General features: G+C 41.8%; 3 protein-coding genes across 4 annotated transcripts; all 3 read left to right on the top strand.

The window, feature by feature from the left end:
• The first annotated feature begins 2,653 nt into the window (after window positions 1-2,653).
• LOC306703933 (vesicle-associated membrane protein-associated protein B-like) lies at window positions 2,654-8,458 on the top strand. 2 transcript variants are annotated; one of them, XM_079170112.1, is made up of 6 exons: window positions 2,654-2,951; window positions 4,345-4,497; window positions 5,152-5,255; window positions 5,344-5,424; window positions 5,684-5,866; window positions 6,440-8,458. In XM_079170112.1, exons 1-6 carry the CDS (start codon window positions 2,894-2,896, stop codon window positions 6,611-6,613), a joined length of 753 nt encoding a protein of 250 aa, XP_079026238.1. In that variant the 5' UTR covers window positions 2,654-2,893; the 3' UTR covers window positions 6,614-8,458. The 2 variants fall into 2 exon arrangements, with proteins under 2 accessions (XP_079026238.1, XP_079026239.1); XM_079170113.1 differs by having other exon boundaries at window positions 5,735-5,866.
• A 1,289-nt stretch (window positions 8,459-9,747) lies between these two features.
• Window positions 9,748-15,004, top strand: LOC306709282 (charged multivesicular body protein 4b-like). The gene is made up of 5 exons (XM_079177354.1): window positions 9,748-10,067; window positions 11,620-11,797; window positions 12,176-12,290; window positions 12,827-12,953; window positions 13,667-15,004. Exons 1-5 carry the CDS (start codon window positions 9,881-9,883, stop codon window positions 13,729-13,731), a joined length of 672 nt encoding a protein of 223 aa, XP_079033480.1. The 5' UTR covers window positions 9,748-9,880; the 3' UTR covers window positions 13,732-15,004.
• A 599-nt stretch (window positions 15,005-15,603) lies between these two features.
• Window positions 15,604-20,685, top strand: eif2s2 (eukaryotic translation initiation factor 2, subunit 2 beta). The gene is made up of 9 exons (XM_079181938.1): window positions 15,604-15,730; window positions 17,159-17,342; window positions 17,452-17,552; window positions 17,742-17,871; window positions 17,949-18,049; window positions 18,449-18,597; window positions 18,707-18,763; window positions 18,905-18,990; window positions 19,316-20,685. The coding sequence occupies exons 1-9, from the start codon at window positions 15,716-15,718 to the stop codon at window positions 19,489-19,491; spliced, it is 999 nt and encodes a 332-aa protein (XP_079038064.1). The 5' UTR covers window positions 15,604-15,715; the 3' UTR covers window positions 19,492-20,685.
• The last annotated feature ends 667 nt before the right edge of the window (window positions 20,686-21,352 follow it).

Here is a 21,352-nt window from a genome sequence, read left to right on the forward strand (position 1 = left end):
ATGTCTGTCTTTACATTACTGCTGAACTATTATTCTTGTACAGACTGTAAAATGTATTATTTTGTAAAACTTTATTGAAAAAAAATAACTTTTAGAAGATCCCTGTGCCTTGATCACGACTGTACGTGTGTAATGAGCTAAAGTGGGTGTCATACTGCGCTGTATAGCTTGGCCAATCCCCTCCTAACTCCCAGCCTCCCTCTCCACTTCCTTCTCTTTTTCTTTAGCCCTCTCACTCTTTATCTCTCACTCTCTCTCCCCTGTCCTCTCTCTCCTCTGGGACAGAGGACAACCATTCGTAGCTTTTGTAGTTTTTTTTTTTCTCTCTCGCTCTCTCTCTCTCATACCCTCCCATTCTCTTTATGATTTAAATGTCTATTTTTGAATCCATATACCCCAAAAAGATAAATATATGAAATGTATATGGGTTTTAAAAAAAGTATTTTATTAGAATCAAATGAACCTTGACAAATTGTACACTTGATAGTGTGCGTATTGCTATAACTTAAATGCTTTCAACTGAAGTTGTGTTCAGGTTTCTTTTGTTGTCTCTCAGAGACATCTGCAAAGGACGTCCTGAAGGGTTAAAGAGGAGATGACAGATGCAAAACAGTGCTTGTTTCTACACAAATTGTATTCTTTTGCTAAAAAAGACACCCAAAAAGGCCAAAAAAAAAAGGAAATCCATTCAGTTAATTTGTTTGAATCACAGCAGAGACGGCCTGTACAGTATTAGCATCTCTCTTCTTTCAGAGCCCTCGTCCTTATTTAATGTGTACAACAAATATGGGTCTCTACTTTCTAAACAGAAGCTCTATGATAATAAAGGTTGTTTTTTTTTGGTGCAGACAGCAACAGGTCTGTGATGACGTATGTAAACACACTCATAGACACAGGCCACAATACTCTCTACTTTCTCACAAAAACTGCAATCTTAGCCCTATATTTTGATATAAGTGTTGTAAATCCACGCTAGAGGAAGTGAAGTTTCCTGTTCGTTTACAAGTCATTTCCTCCTCAGATTCGCAGAGTATGTATTTTTTGGAACGACCATAAAGATTGCAAAACCAGTTCCTGACAGGATGGCCTCTGGTTTTGAAGGTAAACAATGTGGTAATTCAGGTTGAAAATTAAATAATGAAGTTGTTCCCTTTATCCTGCAGCTGGCTCCTCAGGGGGTCCCTGAAGGTACAAATATACTGAGGAAATATCCAACACAATTCTGGGAAATACTACTCCCTTAACCACAGTAAGAAATTAAACTGTTGAGAAGAATAATTTTACCCCAAATTTCGGCAATTATTCAACCAGTCCCTGTGTTAACTCTACACCACCAAATACACACAGCAAGTTAGTTCACTCACAAAGTGTTACATTAAATTTAGGTATCTCTTTTATACCACAAATACAAGACAGAACTTCATTCCCCCCCAAGGGAATGTTTTGAGACCAAATATGCTTGATATACATAGTGGCTATACACAAGTATCCAATCTTAGATTTATCCAAAAGCCCAAGTGTTTTATAGCCACAATGTGAGTTTTCAAGTGCAAACGTTTATCTTGTAAAAGTGTTCTATTTGATGCTTTTTGAGCTGTGAAATTATTGTTATGCAATCAATAGTTGAGCTTGATGTTCAGGAGCAGGTTCAGTCAGTTTGGTGAGTGTACCATCTTGATTAAGAGGTAAGTAGAAAATGACTGAATTTTACTTTTAGTAAGAATTGTTGCTTTAAATATACAGGATTTGACGCAACACAAGTAGCAACCTAGCTCCTACCTTACATTAGTTTTCCATGAAAAGTGGAGTACGATAGGATTTAATTCCCCCTGGAAAAGAATCCATTTGTAAACGTTAACTTGAAGTTAGTAAAGGTGAACTGTCTGTGAAAGGAAAAGCACAGCATGGTAAACAGTCGTACCCGACATCTGATGTCTGTGTATTAAGTGTAGTTAAGTGTCAGCTATTAAGACATGCAGCAAGTATGAAATTCAACAAATAACTAGTGAGGGATCACAAAATATGGACATTGTTGACTGTAAGGTAACGTATATCAAAATATTTAACTGGTGTTACGTTCTAGCAGGGAATTTCTCTTGTGTTTCAGTGAGAGACATTGGGCCTGGAAAATAAACTGAATTTTGCTCGGGAAAAGGACAAAGGTAGTATGATTCTGGGAATTATGGAATTAATCATGAATCATAACTTCTGTGTCAGAGTGTAATAACATGCAACTCCCAACAGTTGGAACTGATTTAAGACTGCAGCGTTGTAGCCCCCCCCCCCCGGATTCAGCTCTTTCATGATTCATATGATGACATAGAAATACAAAGGTAGAAACACATGAGGGATAAAATACTAACATAAACTGTAAAGGGGTGCATGTGTATATATGAACAAGTAAGAGGATTTCATGGTATTGTATATGTCCATAGCAGGGCCATAGCTACTATTAAGGTAATGTCCTTTATATATTTTTTATTTAGTTTTATTAATAAATAAATAAATGTTAACATAGCGTTTATTTTTCAACGTAAACATTTCAAGGTGTGATGGTTTGTTTTTGCAGCGGTCAAGTAACCACGTGACATTTGGCCCTAGCACCGCCCCTCTCGTGACGTCGCCTTCCTCCTTCCTTCCCGTCTCTCCCTCCGCTGTTAGCAGAGTTAGCGCTAGCAGGTAGCCCCCAACAGCTGTCGGTGGCACTCAGTCAGCCAACCAGTCGGTCCGAGTGGTGGTGCATTTGTAACCGTGTCCTCCTTCCATCCCGTAGACACACCGTGGACGGCCGGGTCGTTTCTCCGGGAGCCAGCTGCTTCACCTCCTCGGGCTAACGTTACCTGTGGTAAATTACTGTTGTCCTCGCTGTCACGACAGGAAGAAGCTCCGGGACATGGCCAGACCAGAACAAGTCCTGGTGCTAGAGCCACAACATGAACTGAAGTTCAGAGGTAACGTAAACGCTGAACCAGAGGGCAGGGCCGGGTGCTAGGTAGCTAACGTTCACGAAGGAGCCGTTATTAACGGCCACCGCATCGATCTCTGCATTGGCCAGTTAACGTGTGCAAATGTGTCGTTATGTGTTGTTGCCGTTATTAAAATTAGATAGACGGTCAATGCTAACGTTGGCTGTAGTCTACACTGTGTGCACGACAGTAGTGGCGATGACAGATGAAACGAAACCGTTTCTGTGTGCGACGATGCTAACTAGCTAGGTAGCATTTAGCTAACCTAGCTAGCAAGTCAAACTCCTAGCTGTCATTGCAGCGTCAGGGCAGGCCCCCCGTCACATTGCTCTAATCCACATTCACTCATTTGCTCCATATGCTTTGTTTTTTTTTAAATAGTCTGATAGCTCGTAAAACACCGTGATGTGATCTACCGTAATACTTTTGACATACGCCTCCCTGTTGATGTTGTTACGAACATCCGACTGCCAAGCAGCGACTATTCTAGCAATTTCTGCGATCAGGATGTCATTTCTTAGCCTCATTACCATGCTTATTTCACGGGTTTCTAATCTAGCAAGCTGTGCTTGGGAGATTTGCCAGTTTACTTTGACTGTGCAACCTGAATTCCTTTCCAGCTTTTCTGTATACAGGCAGAAAGATTGTGAAAATACATACTTAGCTGGTGTGCCAGGGATAATGGCTACATTCTGAGATTACTGCCTTTGGGTGTGTGTGTGTGGTATTGCTGTAGAAATGGGTCAAGTGATGGCCTAAAGAGATGGGCTCCGTCAGTAGCTGGTTGTTCTCTGATTGATTATTGCAGAGCTTGGAATGCAAAGATAACCCAAGAATAAGATACATACGCCCACCCAGTTACTGATGCTCAGTGCATCTGATTAGAGCAGAAAGGGAGGTGAGGTGAGCAACCACAGTGCGGTCCAAAACACATTTCTAAAAACCAAGGTTCCGTTTTGAAAAGAGGTTAGATGTTCCCTTAAACATGATCAGACAGTCTAATGAGGGTGATCTACGTGCTATACAAGAAACAAAAAAAACAACAGTAATTTTCCTTCAGTGTCCAGGTTTTGGCTGAGGGCGGGGCATGATTAGTGACTTAAATGCGTGCACACTTTGCTCCTCTTACCACTCTTTAAATGTTTAATGTGCAATGTTTACGACAGACTCTGAGGAGCCCCTCACAAACACTAATTATACATTCATCCCCGCAGACACACAATGTACTTATGTACTCTATCATACATGCCCACTCGGTTTTGAATCTCAACTAGGAAACTAAGCCATGCGCACAAATGTCAAAAGCCCATTCTAGTAAATGCAAGTGTAAATTCACACACCCTGAAGTCACCGTGCTGTTTCTCTGTGTCCTCCTCAGGCCCGTTTACCGATGTCGTCACTGCCACTCTGAAGCTCACCAACCCCACGGATAGAAATGTGTGTTTCAAAGTCAAGACAACCGCGCCTCGCAGATACTGTGTGCGCCCAAACAGTGGCGTCATTGACCCCGGAAACTCCGTCAATGTTTCTGGTTCGTACAAATGTTTGCATCTTCTGGCAGCATCGGTGAAAAGCCCGGTCAAAACCACGCATCTTCTTCAGATGATACTGATGCAATCAGATATGTGTATTTTTGACTTGGTGCTTTAACAGTGTGATGATCTATATTTGCTTTCAGACTATGTGTCTAAATTAGGGCTAGGTATTTGGTATCTGAGGGGAAAAAAATCACTACATCTGTGGATCTAATGCAGAAGGAGGCATTTATTGATAAGTTCACCCAGCGCTACCGCTTACATAAGTAGTATCATTTTACTCGTATGCAGGCTATAACAAGACAGTTGTATCTTCCAACCTCAGTTCTATCAGGGATTGTACGGATTCATCAGGAGGCATATCTGTACAATCTTTGCAGTCGCTGGGTAATCGCACTCTGCGCATACTGATAAAAAAAAAGGTCCCGTACCTTTATCGGTTTTATGACTGTCATGTAAATCAAACTCATTGTACTCTTCAATGACTAAATAAATGATCATCCAGGCAGGTCACAGTGTAACCCAAATCATAACCCTGACTGACGTCTTTTCATTTACAGGTTAGGTAATACTTGTTATGAGGCCAATAAAGGAAGTTACTCTTTCCCTAACATTCTGGCTCTCCATTCTGTCATTGTTTTGGTCCACAGTTATGCTCCAGCCGTTTGACTACGACCCCAATGAAAAGAGTAAACACAAATTCATGGTGCAGTCCATGCTGGCCCCGTACGGCATGACTGACATGGAAGGAGTTGTGAGTACCAGAGCATAATCTATGATTTGGGATTATATTCTTGTTGATATATTTATTCTTTGTGTTATTCATTGTTCTTGCCCCACAGTGGAAGGAGGCAAAGCCTGAAGAGCTGATGGATTCAAAGCTGAGATGTGCATTTGAGATGCCTCTCGAAAATGACAAAACTGTAAGTCTCACTCACGTATTTCACAGGTTTAAACATATGCAGACTTATGAATCATATCAGATTAAAACATTCACATTGCATTTTTCCCTAGTTTAATTCTTCTTTTCCTAGTCTCCTACCCATCAGCAACACATCACTGTATCACCCATTACATGCTTATTTATTCATTTATGATTCATTTGTCCTTTTCATTTCACTCTCTACCACTTCTCTGCATGTCCCTTCATCCCCTCCCCCACCCTCACTCTCTCTTCCACAGCATGAGAGTGAAACCAACCAAACTGAGTATTCCTCTCCCTCTTCTGTTAAGTCTGAGTTCTCCACACTGCCCAAGTCAGCCAGTGCCTCGCTGGATGACGGGGAGGTGAAGAAGATCATGGAGGAGTGCAAGCGGCTGCAGATGGAGGTGCACAGGCTACGGGAAGAAAACAAACAGATCAGGGTGAGACGCGCACAAACGACGAGGCAATATGTCTGCGTTCTCTTTCAGCCTCGTACCGTATACAGGAGTTTTCTCTCTTCAATCTGACATTAAAATAATAATCATCTGACCTGAAATGATTGCCAGGAACAATGTTCTCTCTTCCAGGGGTACGTCCAGCAGCCTCTAAATGATTCAATTAGAAATAAATAACCTTTTCTTGCATTGGCCAGAGCTTCAGTCCAAAGGCTCCTCTCTGCTGTGCAGGGAGAGTAGCTATCTGCTGTTAAAAATGTCACCAAATGACATCCTACTGTCAAAGTAATCCGCCTCAGAAGTCGCATGCCTCTAACAATCAGGTCTTTACATTAAATCTACCCTTTTCTGTATTTTAATCTAGAGGCTTGTGTCTTAGTCGCACCGAGGCAACAAAGTCGTCGTGAGACTATAGTGTTGTAAGTTGGGGGGATTTGTGTGTACTTAGCTCGTGATTGGACGTTTCCGGCAGCACTATAAGACGGCAACGTTCTACCTGCTTGCAACGTGCGTTTGTGTGTGCTGAGCTGGTCTGACTCCTCTGTCTCTTAAACGCAGGAGGACGACGGGCTGCGGAAGAGAAAGGTGACCTCAATGGGCTCGCCTCACTCTTCCTCCTCCTCCGCCATGGCTACCTCGGCCATGAGGGACGAAGGCCTGAGCACCCGCATCCTGGCACTCTGCGTCCTCTTCTTTGTCATCGGAGTCATCATTGGCAAGCTGGCCCTGTAGAGACTCAGACAGACAGACAGCACAGTGACAGACGGGGCGGACGGCGTGCTCGGCAGGACACGTGTCGATGGCGGCAACGGGGATGTCTTCTGGGTTTATGTTTGTTTCTCTTTCTTTCCTTTTCTTTTTTTTAACATTTAAGGCAATATCGTGATGGTTTGTCTGGATGGAAAATAATTTAATGTGTAAAAAGAGAATGAAGCAAGTTAAACCGTGAGTGCGAGGGTTTTTTGTCACAGGTCTTGCCTTCTGTCTTCGTTTTTTGTGCGTGTGAAATAATCACCACCTCTGATCTGTCCTTTCCGTCCATCCCTCCTTCCTAAATGATCTTCCGCAACTTGCACAGGTAACAGTGGTGTGTGTTTAGTGGTGTGTGTGGGAGGGGCTTCACGCTGGCTGAATGTCTTCTGTTGATTCTTTGATTCTTAAGTCTTCACGTTCCTCTCTCACATCGTCTATAAGAAAGATCTAACACTCCTCTTCTGATAATCTCTCTTCCACTTATTACTGATAATCTACAAAAAGAGGTGAACACAAGTGATCAGTGAAAGGCTTTTTTTTTTTTTCTCTAGATTCAAACTCAATGTATTGTTTTCTAAACGGTATGTGGTAAACGTGTGAGCCAGTAGAAGCCGTGTGTGTGTTTGTGAGTGTGTGTGTCCTCTTGATTTTGCCTCCTGCAGGAAGGGCTGATGTGACTGTTTGTGGCTGTTTCAGAACGAAGGAAGAGGGGTGGTTTGAAAACTAAACCGTCATCTGAATAGATTTCCTGCACACAACCGAAAAATGGGGTCTTTGTTGAAAATCAGATAAAAACGTGATTTTTTTTTTCTTTTTGCCATTTGAAAACTATAACCGTCAGAATCAAAAATAAAGAATTCATGCTGCATGGTGATGAAGTTGAAAAACGCAAAGCTGTTTTTTAGATTTAGTTCAAGACGTCACACTTAAATGTTCTAGATAATTGCTTCCTCAGGTTAAGAGAGAGCCACTAGACCAAAATGACAACAAATCCCCTAAAACACTCGTCATGCAAAACCGACGTTTTCCAACGGACCTTTTCAATATACAACATACAGTATGTAACAATAGCTTTGGCCACCTTGTTTAACTTTGCTCATGAAGTACTGTATTTGCGTCCTCTAGTGTATTACAGCAATTTATTATTTTTTTCTTTTCTTATATTATCTCGTAGTCAGATGCTTCTGTTAATATTCAAATGCACTATTCAAGTGTCCACTCTGCAGTCTGCATGTAATGACCTGGATTTATGATGATTATTATTTGAGTGTTGACGTTATATTGGCAAAACAAAAAAATACTTATTTTCTCAAAAGGGACCATCCTGAGTCTGGTTTATCTGTGTGTGTGTGTGTTTGTTTTGTTTCCTTTTCGATTATCCTTTTGTTTAATGTTGGGCTCTGGTGGTTGTGAGATAACTGAGACAACACAGCTGTATTATCTCGGCTGTCACGTGACCATCTTAGCAGGTTGTTAAAGATAAAAAACAAAAGAATGAATATTTGTATTTTTCGTTGCCTGAGGGAGCTCGGGGAGCAGAGAAGTGGGAATGTGGGCGGCTGGGAGGAGCACCGACCTGTGGATACACACTACACACACTACATTAAAGAGAAAAACAAGGCATCAGTTCTTCAGACCACACGTGCAAAGATTCAGTCACACAACGATGTAATCACACGGTAATTGGATACTCTTTTGTATGTACATAAAAAATACATAAAAAGATAACTGGCAAAGTTATTAACATACTGTAGTAAAGGAAGGAAATAATTAAAACAACCACCATGGATGATGTAGCATCATAATTAATTAAAATGCATAAACCCCCCAACTGTGCTTCTGTGAAATGTTTCATCGTGTGTGTGTGTAGCTGCAAAAGCAGTTTGATAGTAAAAGAAAAACATCTTGGATGCAGAACCACCAACCCAATGCACTTATCCAATGGGATTATTCGATACTGAAATGAAATGGAAGACGATTTAAAAACAACTTTAAAGTTAATGGAATAAACTCCACTGATTTTAGAGATCAGTTCGGTCTTCATGTGCTAACAGTTCTATAATGTCTTCTGGGGCTCATAATCAGGGGCCTTGAGACCACAAACTCTTTAAAGATGGCCTCCATTACAAAGTGGGAGTAGCCTACATTTACTCCTACCTGATTGGAAAATCAAGTATTTGTGAATATGCAAACACTTCATTTCATACGTTTAAATGTTTAAATGACACAATGTCTCACTGAAAAGTCTATTCTAATTATTATTTGCACTGGAGGCTACATGCTTACACAAGTGCATCTTGAATGTTGAACCACGATTGGCTTTCAAACTAGTTGTGACATCACAAATCCTGCCTGACACATTGATGAAGACGGCCTTCAAGTACGGAACTCTGCACATACATCATTTTGCACAGAGAAGATAAAATATCAAGAACGTTTTTGAACGGAGAGGGTATTAAAGGAATTAACGCCTCTGCTTACGTTAGTATTTATGATGTGGTAAATAGCCTATTGTAGTTTAAGGTTAGAAAACTAAACCTAAAATGTAAGTTTGCAAAATCTCACTCATGCATATAAAAGTTTCTAAAGTTCTTTCTTTGTTTTTGTTTTTTAAACTAAAATGAAAATTACCAATGTAGTGAAATTCATCCAGTACTCTTCAATATATGCATACAAAAAGATCACTTCTATGCACATTGGTATCCTGTTTCAGGTGCAGAACCGAGTCTTTCGATATGGCTGCCGGCTAAACACCTGGCATAAAACACCTGTCGTGACGTCATTGGTTTTGGGCGTGGCCACAGGTTCACCGGTATCCCAGCAGCAGGGCAGTGCACCTGCAGGTTCTCCTAAAAATACTCAGAAATGAGTTGAAGCTCTTCATTGAATGAGACGAAACTGAATCCTGAGAGTTAAATAGAGAGCGTGTTCCAATACGTGAGAACAACAAAATACACAATAAGGTAGTACTGGTCATATACAGTCTACGGTGACAGTGAGGGCTCCAGATGTTCAGCAGCTGGAGACATTAACCCAACAAACCCCGCCCACTCTTCATCGGACAACATGACGTCATCGGGCCTTATCCAGGAAGTAGTAAAACGTCAACAATCCTTCCAGCTTCCAGGCTAGGGCGAAGTGTCAGTGTAGCCTAGCGGCGAGGTAGCTAAGCTTGCGTTTCTCGGGTGTTTCGCAGATTTGTTTTATTTATTTTTTTATACTTATTGTAACTGTAGCACCCCAGATATGTCGCTGTTCGCTAAGATATTCGGAGGAGGAGGAGGAAAAGGAGGAAAGGGACCGAGCCCACAGGAGGCTATCCAGAAACTCCGAGAGACGGAGGAGATGCTAACGAAGAAACAGGAATTTCTAGAGAAAAAGATCGAACAGGAACTGCAAATTGCCAAAAAGAATGGCACGAAAAACAAAAGAGGTGAGACATCGGGGCGTATTTTGTGGCAGTTGTGACAAATAGCCCGGTCAAATAGCCCGGTCAACAACCCGGAGCTAAATGGCAGCACGCTAGCTAAGTTGGCTAACTTTCCCCATCTGTCAGAAGTGTTGGCAGCCTCACCTACCGTCGGCGCCATGGCCACGGCTGCCACCCGAGATAAGCGGGTGTTACTTGTGTTACAGATGTAATCATCTCATGCTTCACTGTCGCTGCGGTTACACTAGCCGTCACCACATCTCTGTGGTGATCATTTTATCGGCTGATTGATCGGTGGCCATTTAAAAAAAAAAAAAAAAATCTAAAAGGTGTGGCGAGCGGTGCAGCTCCAGCTGTTGGACTACAGACAGACTATCAGTACAGATGTTGGCTCGGTGTGTACGGACAAGGGTCGAGCATTGGAGGTGCTCGTGTTAAAAGGACGTGCTGTCACTGTCAGAGAGGTGGGCGTGTTTGCACCTCGGTCTGAAGTCTCCAGCGGGTCCTACAGCTGTCTGACATTATTATTATTATAGCGGCTAATTATGCTAGAATACAAAGACCCGTGAACTTTGTTTATCATCAGTAATGATGGGCCACATGGGTAAACAAAAGTAATTCAGTTACCAGAAGCCCTTAACACTATTACAAGATATAAGCACATGGGTGAGGTGGTGCAGCACCTGTTTATTGCTCAAACTGCAGGAAAGCTTGTGAATGTATGTGGTGGGTTGCTTGTTGAATTTATTATGATTGTTACTTGTGTGCAAATAGACATTCCGGGCTGACGATCCTGCAAGAATACAGATCAAGAGGTCATCCAAAAATGTAGAATAAATCCTCAGGGATCATGAACATGCGAAACAAATCTCATGCCGGCCCGGCTAGTAGTAGTAGAGATATGCTGCTCCCGATTAACGAACTGGAGAAGGAGACAAACCGATGGACGGACTAATGGATTGATTTATGTCGCCTCAAGTGGGGCAAAAAATACAATTTGTTATTGCAATGATGGGATATAAAACTATATTGCCCGCCTCTCCTTATACTTTAGGTTATCAGCTCAGTGAAGACTCACTGAGGGTTGATAAAGAAGTGTCCGACCTCTTGGTGTTACACTGCATTCAATATAAAAAAAAAAAAGCTTTATTGCTTGAATACTTTATACATTGATCAAAGGTTGATAGACTGAGTGAACCCAGTCTTGAACCTGTGGAATAGTTTCACTACACTATCTGAGGTTGTGCTCATGTGAAAGCTGTGGCTGAATCGTTTCTACTTTCCGTCTCGTCAATCGAGTGCCAGTCACAAGCTCTATCTAACTCCTCCCTGTTGACCTAAGAGTCACTAACACGGTAGAATGGTGAGTAAGCATTATGGCAATGATTCCACTCGGTGCTGGATCACTGTCATTTCACAGGATATGCCATGCAAATGTTTCACCACGTTTTCAGGCTCTCGTCCCCCCCCCCCCTTCCGATTCACAGTTTTACTTCATGTCAGTGGAATCCAATCAATCTATTTTTGGGACAATAAACTGTCTTTCTCTCCTCAGCGGCCCTGCAGGCTTTGAAAAGAAAGAAGCGGTACGAGAAGCAGCTCACCCAGATCGACGGCACGCTGTCGACCATCGAGTTCCAGAGAGAGGCTCTGGAGAACGCCAACACCAACACTGAAGTGCTCAAGAACATGGGCTTCGCCGCCAAGGCCATGAAGTCTGCCCATGAAAACATGTGAGAGCGAGCACCCAGTCACTGATTAAGTTCTTTACATTTGTATTGATTGTGAACTGATGTGTCTGTTTTCCATCAATAGAAAGATTATGAGGAATATGCTTTGCTCGTAACAAAATACAGAGGATGTGAGTCATATGCAATAATACCTCCCTCATCCAAACCCATTAGCACCGGATGTTGTTATGTTATCAGTGGCAGGATCAGAAACAGAAGCAATATATAGTAAAAACATTCATACACATTTACCTGCCAAAAGGACAATAAACATACTTCTAACTGTGCCAAATGGTCGGTGTGTGTCGGTATATGCGGCTCGGTTAGAAGGTGTAATTCTGTTTAGCTCACATATGACTCATCCCCTGCTTGTGGTTTCAGGGACATTGACAAAGTGGACGACCTGATGCAGGACATCACAGAGCAGCAGGAGCTGGCCCAGGAAATCTCCGACGCCATCTCTAAACCCGTCGGCTTTGGAGAGGAGTTTGATGAGGTAGGACAGCGCTTCTCAGATATTAGCTTCAGATAGATATCAGATGGATTTCCTTTGTGTTTAACACACGGTAATAAGTGATGAACTGATGATGATGATGATGATGACACGGGGTTGACCATAAAGTCAGTGGTGCCCAGCGTTGTTGCGTTTGTTGACCTCCTTTGTGTTTCTTGAGTCATGACTCGGGCATTAAGGCTTCCTTATCTTTGAATGGTCTTATTCATAGACCATCTTCACCATAATTGATGGTATAGAGTTATTAGGAGACAATATGGCAGAAAGAATGAATACGCTCTCTCTCAAATTCTCAGTCAACTGACTGGAAGTATTTAGACGAGACGTTAAACTCACCAAGTGGACAGACGCACCAGGTTAGGACCGGATGATACGCCCCAGACTGATTTTGTAAAAATAGAAAAGCTATTATTTAAGCTGCATTGATTTACTGGGATCAATATCTTTGTGGTTTTGGTTTTGCATGAATTACTTTGTGATTATCCTCAACTTCAGTGTTGTTCTCTGTGTTTTGCCAGGATGAGCTGTTGGCGGAGCTGGATGAGCTGGAACAAGAGGAGCTGGACAAAAACCTGCTGGAGATCGGCGGACCAGAGAACGTCCCCCTTCCCAACGTGCCTTCTACTTCATTACCTTCCAGACCTGGTGAGAGCCTTTTGAACAGCTGACTCTGTGAGCCCGACTGTAACATCCATAGAAACTTTTTTTTGAGTCAAAGGAATAGTCAACGCTTTGGGAAATATGGTTAATCGTTAGAAGATTTTGCTATTTTACGTGCGTGGCAATATTTCTCGGCTCTGTGCAGCTGCCAGGTAACCAGTGGAGACTCTATTCATTATTGTTCAAGGCCAAGAAATAGTCCTGCACATAAGGACATTGTTATTTATTAAAACTATGGTATCCGACACTCGCCTACCAGAACGGCTCATTGTCACTGATACCCGATCCAGCTATTTGAGTCAGTATTGGACCGATATGCGATATGAGTATCACCCCCACACATCTCCATATCCCCACACAGAACTGAGGTTTAAGTGCTTGTCATCCACCACATTATCGGACATAATTATTGGAACAATTACGACAATATAATTTTCCTTCTCATTGTCCATTAATATATCCTGCACCCCTCGTGCAGACGTCAGTCAATCCTCTCGTCTGACTCCTAACCAGAAGGCAAATAATCATGTTTTCTAAAGTGTTGAACGTTTGCTTCAGGCTCATCTGTTAAAGTAGATGTTTGAGGTGGAGGTTGATCCTGGTTCAGGATGAGTTCTGGAAGCACAACCGACACCCATTCACCCATTCATTCATTCCCATCTCTCACAACTGTTATTTCCATCTTTTCACCCCCACAGCCAAGAAAGAAGAGGACGAGGATGACATGGAGGACCTGCAGCGCTGGGCGATGGAAGCCATGTAGACGCAGCGTCGGCCACATCATACCTGCATCAGAGAGGGAAGCGGAAGGAGCAAGGGGGAATGAATGGACTGATAGGATGTTGTGTATGAGTATATTTTTGTGTGTCTGAGGAGAGCTGACGTTATGTAACACTAGCAAGCAAAAATGCTGTAGACTTTGTTTTCCCGTCCCCTTCACAAATACAGAGACCCCTGGGTGCTCAGCAGACGAGCCAGTCGGGGGCTTTTATATTGAAGCTCTATCACTGTACTTTGGCAAAGTCACCTAATGTTTTTACCCTGAATTTTAACACAATACTAGCACTTAATGGTCATCATACTGGGCAGGGCTATCTCAGCCCCCACAGAGTTCATACTGAGGTGTTATCTAATGAGCTCTGTGGAGCGATAAAGGAGTTGTGGTCAGATTAGTGTTAAAGGCTGCATGGCGTTGCTAACATCACTGGAGGACAGAAGAATTTTCATAGATCCTCAATGATCTGTTTCTGACTCTCATATTTACCTGTTTTGTGGCGTTAAACTGGCTGTTTTTTGTTTTTTTCCTTCTTGACAAAAATAACAATCCTTTGCTCCTTTGTTGTTTTTTGTTAATGCTGTTGAAAATAGGAGAACAGCTGAGCATGAGCTGGCTGAAGAAGTTATGGGCTGTGTATTTGCCAGAATGCGAACCTCTTCTTTTGTCTACGGCTGCGTGCTTTTGTCCTTTTCCCTCCTCCTCTTCGCCTCCTGTCGCCATTTCAGCGACTTCTCACTCCCTTCAAAGGCGTTCTCACCAGTGGTTCTTGTTATTTGGTGTAAATATCCCAAATGTGTCTCTTTTTTATATACTGTATTTCTGCCATCACGGAGAGGTTGTGTTGAGTGAAGCATGCAACAATGGATAAATCCCAAATACAGATCACAAGGCACGGCTAGAAAGAGAGATGTTAAACATTTTCATCCTGCTCTGTCTGTCTGTCTCGGTTCTTCTCATAAAAGGTCTTTGTTTCAAATTGTATAATGTTGAACAAATAATAATAAGCTATTGTCACACCTTATTAACTGCATCTTGAAGGAGATAGTGGTTTGTAAAAGATTAGATTATAGTCAATCTACATCATTTTGGAGTTTAAAGAGTTAACTACTTTAGTTTTTCAAAGTCATTATGTACATTTTTTTACATAAGAAAAAAAAACATAACTCAAGGATGTATGGACAAGCATGTTTGCATTTCTATGTTTTATTTATCAAGATGAGAATATTATTTGCAAAATCATTAAAGGTTTTCAATTCTTTTCTTGTAGTTTTGTCATTTATTATGTCAGAACATCATAATCCATCACAATGTTCCAAAGCCGGAGGTGATGTCCGACCAGCTGCCCGAAACACAATCAAAGGAAACAAGAAGCATTTTAGCTTAAAGAGAGGAACTTCATAGATGCAATGTTAACTATTCATGAGTTTTCCTGACATTTATGTTTATACTTACAAGCTAACAGGTTTAAACTTCTGACTGTTCAGGTTTGCTTAATATGCTATGCATATTTAGAGGGTCATACTTTAACATTGCATGGGGGAAAGCAGAATAATTGGCACTATCATGAATACACAGCTACATACATAATATCAATAATGATTACAGACTTTATCTATATGGTACTTTTCTAAACCAAGTTACAAAGTGCTTTACAGGTAATGCGAATAGGCTAATAGGTAAAGCAAATAAGCCACGCAACGTATTTTCATAGTAGAGGGGACAACCACAATTAATATATCGGGAAATAAATATACAGACTTCTTATTTAGCAACAGATTAGTTTTTTCAATTCTGCTCTTGAACAACCAAATGCAACGCGACGTCGCAAGGCAATGACGTCAGGATTTGGGGAGTTCACGCTTGCGCACTGGAGATCCAACGCTGATGCAAGACATTTTCGTCGCAGCATTGTGCCACTGTTCGAGGGACAGAAAATAACCAGATTCCAGTCACTTTTCAGCCCGCAAACATGTCAGGAGACGAGGTAAGTCATCTCCGGTCATCCGCTGTTCACTCCGTGTTGGTGTGTAGACTTGTTTGGTGAAAATACGTGAATTATCAGCTCGCATCGGTGTTGAAGATGACTTTGGGCCTCGGCACTCCTTCTGATCCGCAGCAGCTCTCACATGGCTGCAGCTGAGCTAGCCCGACCAGACAAAACGTCAAGGAAACCCCCAGCAACGTTACACCACCATATCACGATCCGTAACATGTCGCATATTATTAATCCTCACCGTGTTTCATCGATCCGCCCTGTCACATCTGCTGGATACTCAAATTGAAGCATTGACGTGAGCTAGCTAGCTAGCGTTAGCTGGCCGGCATCGAAGCTGCGGCGCTAACGGACGATGTTCTCCACCAGGAACAAAAAGCGGCCGTTACCGGCTCCAGAGTTAACGGCTCAGAGAGAGACGAAACGGGTATAACCGTCAGAATTAAGATGGCCAACATTATCAAAATGAAATATCACGAAATACATTTTTATCTTACTGGATATAATCAATAAAATGTTCTTACTGCCATTCAAGATATCCGTTGTTTTAAGAAAACAGGTTATCGTGATTTAACCGTTACTAAATTATCGTTAATACGTTAACGTTAGCTCATCTGGGTGCGATGGCAAACTGGCCCAGTCATTCAGCTGCAACCGTTAACGTTGCAGTAATTCACAAAATTGCATCAGTTAAATGAGATAACAATATCCCTTAAGACGAAGAAGAGTATCTCAATGTAGCGTATTAACACCTGTAACACCTGTAATAACGCTATATATCGGTTTTGTGCCGATTAGCTGACAGGTGTCTGCTGTGTGGCTTCATCTCGATTATTTTCATAACTAATAATCTGTTGAATCACAGAAAATAGTGAAACACAATCACAATTTCCAAGATTTCAAGTTGACACATTCAGGTTTTTTCTCTTACAAACTGTCTAAAACATAAAGATATTAGATTAACTATCAGTCAAATTAAAAAAAGTCCCCTTTAAGTATGTAATCTGGTAGTTTTATCATTTGTGCTAAATATGACATAAACAGATTAATTTTTGGTCAATTAAGTCTTCATTTAATCTCAATTTATCTGTCATTTATTGTTATCTGATAACTTTTATTAATGTAAAAAGCCATGGGTTGTATGATGACGAATTGCATTAAAATAATCTGTTATTTCTTTAAATCACATTTTCACACTGAAAAACACTAACGATGAATACAGCTGATTTGAATGTTATAAGAAAAAAACAATGTTGAAAAATACATTTTACACCTCCCAAAACATGAATATCAATAATAACAGAAGTGCAAGCTCGGAAACAACACAACTAGTTGAGTAATGGGAAAGGGGGGAAAAGTCGAGAACTTGTCACAGTTGTAAAACTTAATTTCCTCTCCTTTTCTTTTCCTCTTCTTCAGATGATTTTTGACCCCAACATGACCAAGAAGAAGAAGAAGAAGAAGAAGCCCTTCATGCTGGATGAGGAAGGAGGAGAGGGGGTCGGAGGAGAAGAGGCTAAAGAAGTGGAGGCGAAGGAAGCCGAACCAGAGACCGGAGACGACAAGGAGATGGATCTAGATGAAGATGAAATCAGGAAGAAAGGTTGGAACAGAAAAAGAGATGACTCTGTGTCTGTGCATAATTCCTTCATGAGGGATGTTGCATCGTATTGAACCACCAGCCTGCATTGAGTTTGTTTTGTCTTCTCTAGAACCGTCCGATGATCTGAACGACTTGAACTTCTTCAACCAAAAGAAAAAGAAGAAGAAGCCCAAGAAAGTATTTGAGAATGATGTCGAGGAGGGATTAAAGGTCAGTCGCTGCGAACCCACAGCCAGTTCTTCTTCTTTCTCCTCACTAGTAGTCTGTTTATTCCTGTTTGCTTCCATCCTCTCTCTTTCTGATCATTCTACGTGAGCACTTGTTCCCTCTCCTTTCTCTTGTCTTAACCACATTGTCATTGCTCATCTCCTCGCTGAACCTCTTGTTGATCCGAACCAGGAGCTGAAAATTGAGGGAGAGCAAACGGAGGTGGTGGAGGAGGACAACCTGGACCTGATGCTTCCCACCAAGAAGAAGAAGTCAAAAAAAGTGGACTTTGATGAGGGAGAGTTGCTGGAGCTGGACGACGGTGAGAATAAGTCTTGGCGCGTTTGAAGCGGAGAACTAATGGGAAGCACGAGTTTCATCATCATTTTTGTTTTCCAGCTTTGGAGGATGATGAGGGGAAGGACAAAGACGGGATCTTATTCAGCTCCTCCACAGGACCGACCTGGGCCGGTACTGAAAGAGACTACACTTATGATGAGGTAGGACCGCTGTAAACACACTCACAGCCATATTATTTATATATTATTATACAATTCATTTTACATGAGGAAGGACAGCTTGTTTGTGTTCAGGGAAATTGGAATTTTTGAAAATGTCACACTTCCTTGTTCTGTATGCACAAGCGGAAACTGGAACAAACTATACTGAGTACGAGACTGTCTTTTTTAGAAATCACAGGAAAAGGACTTTTAACTCCAGGACAGGCATGAGAATCATCATGTTTCTTATCCAGCGATAATTGTCTGTACATCCATGAGTATATTGCAAACAGGACCTGCTAATAGTTTATTCCGCATGATTTTCAATCATGCCAAATTGCTAAAATGTAAATCATATTTCAAACAGTTCAAAATGTTTCTCTGGCGTAACTTTTTCAGCTCCTGAACCGGGTCTTCAACATAATGAGGGAGAAGAACCCGGATATGGTGGCCGGAGAGAAGAGGAAGTTTGTGATGAAGCCTCCTCAGGTGGTCCGAGTGGGAACCAAGAAAACCTCCTTCGTCAACTTCACAGACATCTGCAAACTGTGAGCCTCCCACTCGTCAGACAGACTCTCAAACCGTCCCAGTCGGCACCAATACGACATTTTATTAAAGCCACGTCTCCAAACTGACCTTTCATGTACTCCATCACAGGTTGCATCGTCAGCCTAAACATCTTCTCGCTTTCCTGTTGGCCGAGCTGGGAACAAGGTACGTTTTTGTATTTGCAATCACAATTCATGGATACACTGTAATTGGATTTTATGTCAATTTTTGGCTCTAGTTCCTCAAAAACATTTCTGTGCATTGTTATGAAAGTCTGATTTTGTTTTTTGTTTTTTCTGTTCACAGTGGTTCCATAGACGGAAATAACCAGCTTGTGATCAAAGGCAGATTTCAACAGAAACAGATAGAAAATGTCTTGAGAAGATATATCAGTAAGTAATTCATTACAGTGAATACATGAGACGCCTTTTTTCCACCAACACTCAATGTCTGTATTCAGCTGTAGTCTGTGGAGTGAAAACAAAAATCCATTTACCACAACATCCATTTATAATGTGAAGGCTTTGTTCTCCATGAGGGATGCAAGTCCCCAAAAAAGCAAATGGATATAAACGGAATATATGAAAGAAGAAATCAAATTTAAATTCTTTTGAATTTAGTTTTGAACGTTGTTGTTTTTACCTCACCACCAAGAACATCTAAAAGAACATTTAGATAACTGCTGCGATGCTAACAGCTGTCTTCTCAATCCTGCAGAGGAATACGTGACGTGTCACACCTGCCGCTCCCCGGAGACCATCCTGCAGAAAGACACTCGCCTCTACTTCCTGCAGTGTGAAACGTGCCACTCCCGCTGCTCCGTCGCCAGCATCAAGACCGGCTTCCAGGCTGTGACGGGCAAGAGGGCGCAGCTGCGCGCTAAAGCCAACTAAAAGACCACCGAAACTGGGCTCCCCTCCCCCCCTCCTCCTCTCGGCTTCCCCTTTCCTCTCGGAGGGGCCGAAGCTGGGGGGTCGGGTGCCCCTCTGATTCGCTAAAAGGACTCTCTGGATCGAACTGCGGGAGGGTTTGGCTGTTAAGTTGTGTCGTGGCCTGACAGGGCAGAGAGAGTATCTAAAGCTGACAGATTGGGTTCAAGCACCGTAAGCAGATGACGTGTACCACACACACACACACACACCATTGGATGCATTTGATTTGTTGTCTGGCTGACGAACCCTCCACCACCTACAGTTGTTTTTGTTTCGATTTGCTGTAATTCTTGATTCCTGCCAGATTCCTGATTTGATACGGCTTCTTCATTCTTTAACACGCACAAGAGATGCATATTTCTTTGGATGAGGAACGGATGTCTCCATGCAAATTACAGTTAAGCTAAGTTGATCTACAATGACAGAGCGTAGTTGCTCTGGTAATTGTAGCCACGCGGCTCATATGGTCACTCCGCTTTTCTTGAATTCCAGATTGCGGTGCTGTTTTCTGTTCTGGCCCCGAAACCACAAAACTGCCAGTCCAGAATTTTCTGCTGTAGCTTTTCAAGGATAGAAATCAAAATCACTACACGGAGGAAGGTTTGTCACTGCTACTGGTCTGTGACCGTCCCGACACAGAGCTCATTTTGATCATCTGTTAGCAGGAGATGAACACACAAGTCAGAGGGCTAGGGGTTGATAAAGGGGAGAGCAACTTCTCACTGGAGACTTTGAGAGATCCAAATGATGGTGTGTTTGTAAGTGGCATTGATGAGCAATTTTGTACTTCATTATTGCTTCCTTTTTGACTTATGAAGTTAAGATGAACACATTATCAACCATTTGAGATCTGATGTGGAAATTATTCAAATGAATTTCGTCAAGAAGAGCAGCTTTCCCTGAACATGCTTCCCCCTAAAAACAGCTTCCGAGCAGACGCCTCTATCCTCGAACAGGTCTTTATTTACAAGTATGATTTCAGCAAGTTTACACCACAAGCTAGCCAGGCTGTGAGGATGTTTAGTCCACTGATGCTGGTTACTACATGATATTGGTTCTGTTGATGTTTGAGGAGGATGTGGAGAAGTATGACTGGCTGGAATCATTTTAAAACCTGGTTTTTACAAAAATAAAATATTCTACTCTCTCTCTCCATTTCTGCTCTCTTTCTGTGTTTTCACATTTTGTTTTGTACAGTGTGCCTCTTAACTAGTTCAATATTCAATCAGAGAAAAAAAGTTGCTGTGAAAATGTAACCAATGGGACCAGAGACAGTTTGCTCTTTGTGGTCAGTGGTTGATCACCCAGCAGCAGGTTTGCTCCTTGCTCGACATGGTTGCCATGTTGCTTTTACTTAGAACGGCCAAAAAGTGTTACGTGCAAGTAATGTATTTATAGCTGAGATTTGTCTCATTATTTTTAACCACATATTCAGTATTTCAAGTTGGTTCTAAATGCTTATATATTGTGTAAAGGCCTTAGATTGTCCTTGATCAGATATTGCTGTCAAAGCACTGAGATTACACGATATGTATTTAACCAAAGGCAAATACTAAAACGTAGTTTCTCAGGTCCACTTAAACCACACATCAATCCCAATGATTATACGGAGCCAATGTTTTATTACTAATTATATTCCTTCTGACAGTATGTGATAGAAGGAAATAAATAAAACCGATGTGGCACCTGAAACCTTGCACGAACATTCATGATATCTGGCAGATCACCATTTAGAACATAAATTATCAAACTATTCCTGATAGTGTAAGGGTTGGACATCCTTTTAGGATACTACTCATGTTGGTGCGGAGGGAAATGAGCA

This window comes from Pholis gunnellus (genome assembly GCF_910591455.1).
Source record: "Pholis gunnellus genome assembly, chromosome: 2".
Lineage (NCBI taxonomy): Eukaryota > Metazoa > Chordata > Actinopteri > Perciformes > Pholidae > Pholis > Pholis gunnellus.

Excerpts from the sequence above, each read along its gene's own strand:
- LOC306703933 (XM_079170112.1), top strand. The coding sequence starts at position 2,894 with ATGGCCAGACCAGAACAAGTCCTGGTGCTAGAGCCACAACATGAACTG. Across the intron at positions 2,952-4,344 it reads ACATGAACTGAAGTTCAGAG|GCCCGTTTACCGATGTCGTC; the intron begins GTAACGTAAACG and ends TGTCCTCCTCAG. Across the intron at positions 5,425-5,683 it reads CTCTCGAAAATGACAAAACT|CATGAGAGTGAAACCAACCA; the intron begins GTAAGTCTCACT and ends TCTCTTCCACAG.
- LOC306709282 (XM_079177354.1), top strand. The coding sequence starts at position 9,881 with ATGTCGCTGTTCGCTAAGATATTCGGAGGAGGAGGAGGAAAAGGAGGA. Across the intron at positions 11,798-12,175 it reads AAGTCTGCCCATGAAAACAT|GGACATTGACAAAGTGGACG; the intron begins GTGAGAGCGAGC and ends TTGTGGTTTCAG. Across the intron at positions 12,291-12,826 it reads TTGGAGAGGAGTTTGATGAG|GATGAGCTGTTGGCGGAGCT; the intron begins GTAGGACAGCGC and ends GTGTTTTGCCAG.
- eif2s2 (XM_079181938.1), top strand. Across the intron at positions 18,050-18,448 it reads GAGACTACACTTATGATGAG|CTCCTGAACCGGGTCTTCAA; the intron begins GTAGGACCGCTG and ends TAACTTTTTCAG. Across the intron at positions 18,991-19,315 it reads TGTCTTGAGAAGATATATCA|AGGAATACGTGACGTGTCAC; the intron begins GTAAGTAATTCA and ends TCAATCCTGCAG.